Here is a 10,329-nt window from a genome sequence, read left to right on the forward strand (position 1 = left end):
TGTGCTATAGCTAATTAAAAAAAAAGTTATTGGCAGACTAGTAACTGCCATTCATATTCTCTCTCTCTCTCTCTCTCTCTCTCTCTCTCTCACACACACACACACACACACACAATATGGATATATTCTCATTAAAAGCAGTCCAAAAAATGGGGAGATGGCAAATTTGCATATGTTGCCAATGTGCATAGAGCCTCAGAGGAATACAGGTTAATTATTCAATTATTCTTCTGTCTCTTTGTTTTGTACATTCGCACTATGATTAATTTCCTTCTGTTTCTTTTGATTAGCAGAGAATAGTGATGTAGACCCGGACACCATGAAGGCAAACTCTCAGGGGTTTGTCGGATGTCTCTCTTCAGTGCAATTCAACCACATAGCTCCCCTGAAGGCTGCGCTGCACCATTCCAGCTCGGCTCCAGTCACTGTGAAAGGACATTTCACCCAGTCCAACTGCGGCACTTCAGCAGGAGCCGACTCAACATCAAGTGAAACAACTCATTCATTTGCAGGTAGCAAGCATATGGCTCTCATTTGTTCTATACCCTGAAACAGAATACGAGACAAAGGTGCAGAGTTTCAGCCTTCAATATTAGGTTGCCTAGCAGTAAACCTAAAGGATAGGGTCCAAAGGTACTGGGTTATTTTCTTCCCACCCTCTCAACCTATGTCTTTTCCTCTAAGTGTTAATTTTTTATTTTTTGTATGTGCAGTTTAATTATACACACTGAATTAAAAGCAACAACAACCCCCCACCAAACACACTTGTTCTTAGCAGCCTTGCATACGTATTATTGTGTACCCGTTTTGTATAGCTGTATGTCGTTTCATACAGTATGTAGGCTGTAGCTGTGTACATGGATATATTGAAAACTCTCCTCTCTCTGCTTGCCTCTGTCATTTTCCCTTTTTGTTTCTGCTACAGATCATTCGGGACCAATAGATGAGGGAGAACCTTTAGCTAATGCAATAAGGAGTGACTCTGCCATTATTGGAGGTAATAGGGACCATAATAGGCCTGCTGGTGCCATTTTTAAATACCTTTGGTTCTTTCAGTAATAATGCAAAGTGAACAGGTGCCAAACCAACTGCAAACCCAACCATGTTTTAGGAACTATTTTTTTATATATAAAAACTAAAACTAAAAAACCCCTATGACACAAGAAATTTCTTCTCCTCGTGCAGTTAATAACAGTTCTTCATGGTTTCCACCACAGCACTTTTTTTTTGTTTTTACATCACTGAAGGGCATTCAGAAGTCTGAAAACACACAAATTAACACGCTCCAGTTGCTTATACAGTAGCTCCTGGGATTATGGTTGTTATGTGTTTCCAGTGCCCTTCAAATTTCACAGAGCAGTTTTGTTCAACTTGTGGTGGAAGTGTGGATCTCATCTTCGCTATTGGTTGGAAAAGTTTAAGTAAGTGTTATGTCCTCTGCAGCATCCTTTGTCATTTCTGTAGCCAAGTGCATGAAGTGTTCAAAAGAAAGTTTTCGACCCACGAAGCCAAGAACCTGTTCCATATTGCTATTTCCTCACAATGTGGGAATACTGTCGACTACAGATGATGGGGGGGGGGTGTTAGCCCAAGACTTGTTCTCTCTCTCAACCACAAATAGAAACCATAAACTGGATATGTCAACCATTGCTGGAGTAGGTGCCTGTCACAGGGTGCGAAAGAGTTTTTGTCAACAGGATGCCTATCACTTAATTGAGATGAGGAAAACGTATAGAAGTACTAGGGTAATTGGCCGATCTAGAAAAATGTGTAATCCTCTTGTTCCCCTCATTTTCTATCTTTTTAGAGAGTCGCTGAATGAATTTTGAATACATTATAGATGGTTTAATCCTGACAATTTGAGAAGCATGATCCAAAAAGCAATTAAGTCTGTGTACAGTTAATTTCAGTCGATGCAACCACTCTGACTCCTGGCTGTTGGTCAGAATAGAGTTTAGTTCAGGCATGGGCAAACTTGGCCCTCCAGCTGTTTTGGGACTACAATTCCCATCATCCCTGACCACTGGTCCTGTTAGCCAGGGGTGATGGGAGTTGTAGTCCCAAAGCAGCTGGAGGGCCAAGTCTGGCCATGCCTGGTTTAATTGGACTACTAGGATACAAAATAATTCCCCCCCCCATTTACATCCACAACACTTTTCCTGTAGCACCTTAGAGACGTGTGCATGCACACGAAAGCTCATACCAAGAACAAACTCAGTTGGTCTCTAAGGTGCTACTGGAAAGAATTTTCTATTTTGTTTCGACTATGGCAGACCAACACGGCTACCCACCTGTAACTGGAACACTTTTCCAATTTGACTTACAGAATTCCACTGGGACCTTTTCTGAACCCTTCACACCCCTCTTATTACATTGACAGTAGCCCTTTTCAAATGTTCAGTGAATGTGTGCATAACAATATGAGAGAGAGAGAAAGCATCTCTCTCTGTGTGTATGTGTAGGCTTCATCCCCATGGTCTGGAAATCTGCAATCTGTAAGTGCATAGGATCTGCACAAACACCTGGTGAACACAGAAGGTGAGGCTGTGGATGCAATCATGATTGCTGTCCCTCCATTACTTCACTGGGTGTCTGCAATGACTGCTTACCGGGTCTGGTGGTGGGTGAGGTTTGCAGCCTGGCACACAGCCCCACTGTCCTCTTAAAGCCACACTGCTCCACTGGCCGTTGCTCTGCCCCCTTGGTTGCTGCGGTGCTTGCTGGGGTTCCCGCCAAACCCTGAATTCAAATTTGACCTATCTGGGGTGGCTTGGGGGCAGGGCAAAAGGAGTGGACCATGTTGGAGCAGCCAGTGTGGTGTAGTGGTTAAGAGCGGTAGACTCATAATCTGAGGAACCGGGTTCGCGTCTCCTCTCCTCCACATGCAGCTGCTGGGTGACCTTGGGCTAGTCACATTTCTCTGAAGTCTCTCAGCCCCACTCACCTCACAGAGTGTTTGCTGTGGAGGAGGAAGGGAAAGGAGAATGTGAGCCGCTTTGAGACTCCTTTGGATAGTGATAAAGCGGGATATCAAATCCAAACTCTTCTTCTTCTTCTTCTTCTTCTTCTCCGGTCCGCTCCAAAAGTAGGAAAGGGGGCCATAGCTGACGCCGGATGCAATCATGATTGCCGTCCCTCCATTAGTTCACTGAGTGTCTGCAAAGGGTTTTACAAACCCAAAAGAAACTAGAATTCTTTGGTGTTAGATTATCTAACTGTGCCAAATCAAATAAAATGAAAACAAGGCACTTTAATTAGATGTTTAATAAAGTGGCAAATATTAGGACAGGCTAAAAGATGAGCATTGCCCTGCAGCTGAGATAGAGGACTGGAAGTCACAAAATCTGATCAAATTTCATTCTTTGGAACCTCTAGGAAACTGACTATTTTTATCTGTTCAGAAAGAAGGAAAAGAAGTCAAGAATGCCTGAACAATATGTGTTTGGGGACTCAGAGTTCTCAAGAGGATTTCAGTTTCTATGACTAGTGTACGAGCAAGTATAAATCTGTAAGCTTCAGTGATTATTTTAAAGGAGTTATTCTATGAGACTCAGAGTTTTCTGATGGCATTATTTTCCCCTGAGAACAGGGGTGAAGGAAAAGCATTCTTCCCCCTACAAATGGTTTCTCTGCAATATAATTCAACCATCCAATTTCCATTAAGTTAAAAAAAAAGACAGAGAAGAAAGCATAGAAACCAACTATTATCTTTGATAACCTCTGGTTAACTTATGAATAGCGGGTTTGTTTGTTTTTTGGTAAGGTCATTGGAAACCACTGATAAGTGACAGACTTGAGGAATTTAGTGGAACGAAAAACTACCAATTCCCATTGAGAGCTTGAGCATTTAGGATTGGAAAAGGTGAAAAGGATATTTTGCTAAAACAAGAATATGCGCTCACCTATACAGCTGCTGCAGCTGAAATGATGGCATCCTCTAATCGTTAGGTACCTCATTAAGGACTTATTATCTACATTAATCATTGCCTTAAAGCAAGTTGAACTCCAGATGATAAAAGTCTCATGTCTTCTGCTTAAATGTTAGGCCAGTCATTGCTGTTTTACATGGCTGGATTAGAAATATTTTCACATATGAACAAAGAAGGTAGCAGGAACATTGGAAAAGGCTTACTTTCCCTGTGTTCCTGCCAAGAATTTGCTTGGTTTTGGAGTGTCCACAAGCCAGACATAAAAGCAACAGTTCCTCCTTCATTTGGGGGTTTTCCAGCCCCTTGATCAGTTTGGTTAGATCTGTTTGTTTGTTCTTGCTCTATCTTTTGCAACTCTCTGGTTTTCTTTTAGAGATTGGGCAACCAAAATTATACATAATATTATTGGTCTTGCCATAGATTTATACCTAGGCAGCATGATGGCAGCCGTTTCGTTTTCCATTCTTTTTCTAATCAACCCTAAGATAGATTTTGCCTTCCTAACACCACTGCACACTGAGCTGATATTTCCATTGAACTGCCTATCATGACCAAGCATCTCTTTCCTGAAGAGTTAGGATATCATTATTATCTTCTTATTCTTCATCCCCAATGTGCATCACGTTATACTTTACTTGCTTTAAAAGCTTGCTTGCAATTTTGGCAAATTTGTCTAAACCAGGCACGTCCAACAGCTAGATTGTGATCTACCGGTAGATCACTGGACGTCTGTGGTAGATCAGTGGTAGATCATTGGCTCCCCCCAAAGAAGCTGAACGACTGTGGCTCACCTTAAAAAAGCTCAACATTTTACCTCCTCCCTGAAAAAACTCATCAACTTTGACCCGAACCCCCCCCCCCCAAAATGGGTCTTCCTCCTTCCTAAAAAAAGCTCAACAACCCCCCCCCCCCCAAAAAAGGGGGTAGATCACTGCCAGTTTTTAACTCTGTGAGTAGATTGCAGTCTCTAGGGAGTTGGCCACCCCTGGTCTAAACCATTTTGGTGAGAGTCTATTGGAACTTTGCATAGACTGATTGAGTTTTCAAATAATAATGATTTGCTCGCCTAACTGACTGCAGATCATTTATTCATGTTAAATAGCACATGTCTCAATACAAATCCTTGTGGGGGTACTCATTGTGTAAAGGATGCCCCGGCCAATCTAATTTATCCAGGTGCTTAACTTTCCTTTAACTTTTCTCAAATCTTTGTAGCTTGGAGGACTGTGATGCTTTGTCACTACAGCTGTTTTTGCTCCTACCTGTGGTTAGCTCCCCACCACCAATCACCAATCCCTATTGCAGTAAACTAGAATATAAGTGCCTGCCTTATCGTCAACAGGTTTTCCACACCTATCAGCCTATCACCCATTCCCACCACCCTTCTGAGTAATACCCCTCCCCACTCCCTCACTATATTTAAGGGTCTGGTGACTTCCGTTTCAGTGTATCTGAAGAAGTGCATGCACACGGAAGCTCATACCAAGAACAAACTTAGTTGGTCTCTAAGGTGCTACTGGAAGGATTTTTGTTGTTGTTGTTGTTTTGACTATGGCAGACCAACACGGCTACCTACCTGTAACTTAAAAAATAGGGTGTGTCACATTGTCCCGCAGTTATTTCAGTCCAGCCAACTGCCTCATTTGCTGCTATGAACTGTACACATCAGTTACATCACTGATGCTGTGAAAATGTTAGAACTACTAACATCGGAGAGAGAAAAAACCTAAATGCCATTTCATCTCCTGAAATATTAAATGAACTGATAATAGTAATTAAGGTGTAAAAAAAAAAAAAAAAAACACTGACTGGAACATTTTATAATTATGTTCTCATTGTTCTTTCTTTTTGAACGTTACACCTTATAAATTATGTTCTTGACATTCTGTGGAACATTTTGTGCAGGCTAGGACTGCACACACCTACATCAATTTTAAACTGTTGCCAATAGTAAAGTGAGAATAAATATACCTAAACTGTTGTCGTTCCTGATTAGAGTAAATTTATAGCCTAGTAAGCAGATGCATATTGGGTTTCAAGGGTAATCAAAGTGCTTTTCTGTTGTCCTGACTTAACGGAGAGATTACCCAAATATTCTGTCAAAGATTTGCCAAAATAATCAGTAATCGGTTTGGCTTCTACATCTCTTGTTGATTTCAAGATGATAGTGTTACTTGCAAGGTACGAGTTGGCCATCACAAATATCGCATCACAAGCAAGATTTCTGTATTGCCTCACATCAATCCCAAACAGTGCTTTCCAAAGTAAGAGGTGTGTGAACTATTCATCAGTAATTTATTAATATATTTGTAACAGTAAACTAAGAGGATTAGAGAAACAAAAAGAAGCTTCTAATATATAAATTAGTTCACATAGTGTGCTGCTAGTCATCAGATATAGAAAACAAATGCACAGTGCACACAAGCATGAATGAGGTCTTAAAATATATCTGTGTTTCATATGGAAGTCATCTCCCACGGTCATTTTAAGATGCTTTGGTTGGCATGAATGCACTTCCAGCAGCCTGGTGACTCAAATGGAAGAAAAACACAGTTTAGAACAGAAATGGTGTACCTGTGCTCATCTAGATGATGGCAGTCTGGAATCCAGGTTCTCCATCCCTGTCTTACAGAAAGACATTAACATACATTAAAATACATTGTCCCAAATAATGATGGCTGAACTGCCAATCATTGGGCAACTGTAAACATATATTGCTTTATTTATCATTCTAAACATTGTGTGTTTAGACCTTTAACCCTCCCCAAATAAATTCACACAAGAGACAGTTATTTGGTTTGGTTTTTGGCAGAATTTAGGCCACAACTTTATTGATTACAACCAAGTGAGTGGCTGCATAGGTTCTGGTTCGACTATCTCCCTGCACCCTTGCAGCAGCCCTGTCCCAGAGACACATTCGTAGGACAGACAAGGATGAACACCAGGGACAGCTGCTGGTAGGGGTACCTATCAACTGTCCTGATGTCCCTGGGACTCGGGCACCAGCCAGACCCCTTTCGGGGACCGACAAACCAATGAGTCCCTGGATTCCTGTACCGGAATATCCTGCATTTGCATAGGCGTGGCCACATCACATGCCACCCCTATCACCTGAACCAGAGCCTATCCGCAACTTACAAGTTGTGACTATTTGCTGCACGGCAGGCGAAACCCAAATGGCACCAGCCAATCAGCTAAGTGGGGAAAATTCCTGCTGTGCCCCTGCCCCAACGACACATGACGGCATAGCAAGGTCAAGTGCAAGCCCTAAATATAGGGTAAGTTGGGTGGGTGTTCCAATGCAAAAGCCCCAAAGAGGAAGCTCAGCAGCCTCACATGGGCTTAAATAGGTCCCACGTTGCTGTATTTTACAACGCCCCATTGGTCAGATTTCACCCCAGCAACACGGGACCGACCTATCAGGGGTTGTGGCCATGATTTCCAATTACCCCCACAACACTGGTTGGGTTGCCGGTCGCACCGCAACACGTGCCCTCTTTTAATGGAGGATCTGATTTATCAGTTGTAACATTTAGATGGGATTAGACTCCTGAAACATGTGTTATATGCTTGTGCAGCTGATTGGCTAAAAATCCATTGTGTATAGCTTTCCCAGCTTTTCCTTCCCTGTACAGTCTTCCAGGTTCCATAACCTAGCAGGATTTGTGAGGAAGGGAGGAAGGCAGGAAGGCAGGAAGGCAGGAAGGCAGGAAGGCAGGAAGGAAGGAAGGAAGGAAGGAAGGAAGGAAGGAAGGAAGGACAGACAGGCATTGCTGCTCACCTGAAGTGAGGACAAACCAGGACGGACGTCTTCGGGAGCTGAAATGCGGGAATTAAGCTACACTAAGTCAACATTACCTGTACCACATTTATAAAATTAAACCCAATAACAGGAAGCCATATCAATTTATAGTAAGGTCTATTATAATAGTGCCTTCACTATCTATCTGTGAATGACTGCTTGATTCTCAACAGCAAAATATTATCCCTAGTCATCTTTTGTTGTGGGACAGCTGGCATAACTGAAGATTCCTGGTTCAGACCCCACTGAGGTCACTAGTTGACCTTGGGCAAGTTCTTTCTTCAGCTTAAGTGACCTCGCAGGTTTGCAGTGGGGATAAAAAAAACACTTCATGCACTAAGGAGGGCTGCAGAAATTAAAAGTCCTTATTTTTATTACTGATGTAACATGACTTCTCACTTGGTTCTTTCCATTCTCCCCCAGGTGTGATAGCCGTCGTGATATTCATCCTGCTTTGCATTGCTGCCATAGCTGTACGGATTTATAGAAAGAAGAGTGTATATAAAAAAAAGGAGGTGAAAGGGTCAGAAAAGGAGGACAGTGCTGAGACTGCCCTGAAAAGTGAACTCAGCATGCAAAACACAGTCAACGAAAGTCAAAAGGAGTACTTCTTCTGATTCACATTTATGATATAGTTTATTGATAATATCAATGATGTGACTTTCTTGCTAAGCCAGGGGCTCTCAATGGACAAAAAATTAAAATTTAAACGCTGTTGCACTCGAAGGACAAGCAAAATGGCTCTGAAACCTATTAAACTGCATATGTTCAGTCTTGTTGATTGCTATGGGAGGCCTCCTTAAATGACACGCATTCCTTAGCTATTATAACGTAAATGCATTTTATGTAACAGTGAATTAGATATTGTAACCAATTTCATTGTTGGTAGTTTTCGGCTGTTCTGCTGTGACTTTCTAGAACGGAAGTTTTAACGTGCATTCTGAAAATGGGTTTTGAATGGGGGGAATCGTAACGCGGTTGTGTTTCTTCCTCCCTTCCTTTCCACTTACCCCCCACCCCAGCTCTTCAGGAATGTTGTTCAAATGAACTGTAATGTTTTCCTTTAACCATTTGGGTTACAATCCAAAGCAGAGTTCAGCACAGTTAATTGAGACCATTGAATTAATATTGGCTGAGAGTGCCTGCATTGGATTCTGAACTTCATATAATACTTACTTTCCAGTAATCAGTTCAAATTACTGATATTGAACATGCTGTTTCCATTCATGGTTGACCAGTTTCAGTGTTTGTAGTTTAAGATGCACTCACACAAAACACAACCCCATGCTGTCTTCCCATTATTTTTGCCCCCAAGTCAATGTGCATTACTCTCTGAGGAATACTGAGACTGAACATAGAACACAGGTCATCTACAGCAGGGGTTGCCAAATTTTGGGGGGCCAGTGGGCACGTGCGACAATTTGATAAAGTTCCATTGGTGCCAGTCACAAAATGGTTGCTGTGAATAGTTTAGTGTGTCTCAAAATAGGGGGCGGGCAGTAATGACATAATGGCTACCACAACCAAAGGAGAAGTAAAAAAAGGCTGGACCACAAAATGGTGTGTTCATGTTTTCTTCCCATCAAACACCCCATCTGTGGTGCAGAAAGGCAACTATATTAGCTGCCTCCACACCCAATCTGATGGAGAAGTTATTTGCACATCTTCTCTGTTCAGAGCAGATGTCAGGATGGAGATCCAATGAAATGGGGGGATATTTAAGGGGGTGTAATCAAGGAGGAGAAGGCTGAGCCAGTGCAAACAGGAACTGAGCATCAAGAGCAGTCTGTCTCTTGTGTATTGTGGATTTTGAGGGATAATTATTGTGACCTTTCACAGTTGCCATAGGAGATACTGGCAGGCACACTAGTGCCCATGGGTGCCGCAATGGCAAGCCCTGCTTTGATGAGTAGTGATCTCATAACAAACTGTGAGTGTCACCTTGGTTGTAACTCATGCTGAGTTGATTTTTCAGTGGCTCAACTGAATGAAGTTTCATTGTCTAAGAAGCCAGAGCTTAACTCTGAGCAAAAGCATGCCTGTATGTTGTAACAATATCTTTTGACCTATATCTGCAGGCAGGTTGTATTGGTAGCAGCAGGTTACAGCCTTCTGTCCATTTTTTTTGCAAAAACATGGTAACCACAAAAGGCGAGCAAGGTTCTAGAATTTATTTAGGAGAGAGAGAGACTATTTCAATCTTTCCATTATCTGAAAGCTGTGTTAGGAAGATTTCTGAGTCTTTAGAGACCAAGGTTGTAGTTGCAAATTCTCCTAGCACTGTTGGAAACTCCATCACTATGGTAAAATCCCAGATTGGAGCAATTTGTGTCTGAATACTGGAAACTTGCAGACAGGGCCTTCACCAGAGCTATCACAGTTAAAATACAAAATGCAGCAACTGTGAGTCCAGATGAAGCCAGTGACATGGTCTAAGATGCTGTTGTTCAGATTAAGGAACCAGCCTTGGATCAACATTATACACAGCCAGTTAGACACCTGTCGGTTCCTTATATCACCTGGTTCATTTGAGCTGATGAGTACCATCCCCAAGCCATTTTATAGATCTGCAACACAGCAAAAACAAGCTAATGACTA

At 42.1% G+C, this 10,329-nt stretch overlaps 1 protein-coding gene across 1 annotated transcript in view; it reads left to right on the forward strand.

The window, feature by feature from the left end:
* Window positions 1-8,605, forward strand: part of LOC117055078 (contactin-associated protein-like 4) — a 259,168-nt gene extending 250,563 nt beyond the window's left edge. The window contains exons 22-24 of the mRNA XM_033164421.1: window positions 294-512; window positions 926-997; window positions 8,155-8,605. Of these exons, the coding sequence (XP_033020312.1) occupies window positions 294-512; window positions 926-997; window positions 8,155-8,348 (485 nt within the window). The 3' untranslated portion in view covers window positions 8,349-8,605. The remainder of the gene's footprint in view (window positions 1-293; window positions 513-925; window positions 998-8,154) is intronic.
* The last annotated feature ends 1,724 nt before the right edge of the window (window positions 8,606-10,329 follow it).

Source organism: Lacerta agilis, chromosome 11, assembly GCF_009819535.1.
Source record: "Lacerta agilis isolate rLacAgi1 chromosome 11, rLacAgi1.pri, whole genome shotgun sequence".
NCBI lineage: Eukaryota > Metazoa > Chordata > Lepidosauria > Squamata > Lacertidae > Lacerta > Lacerta agilis.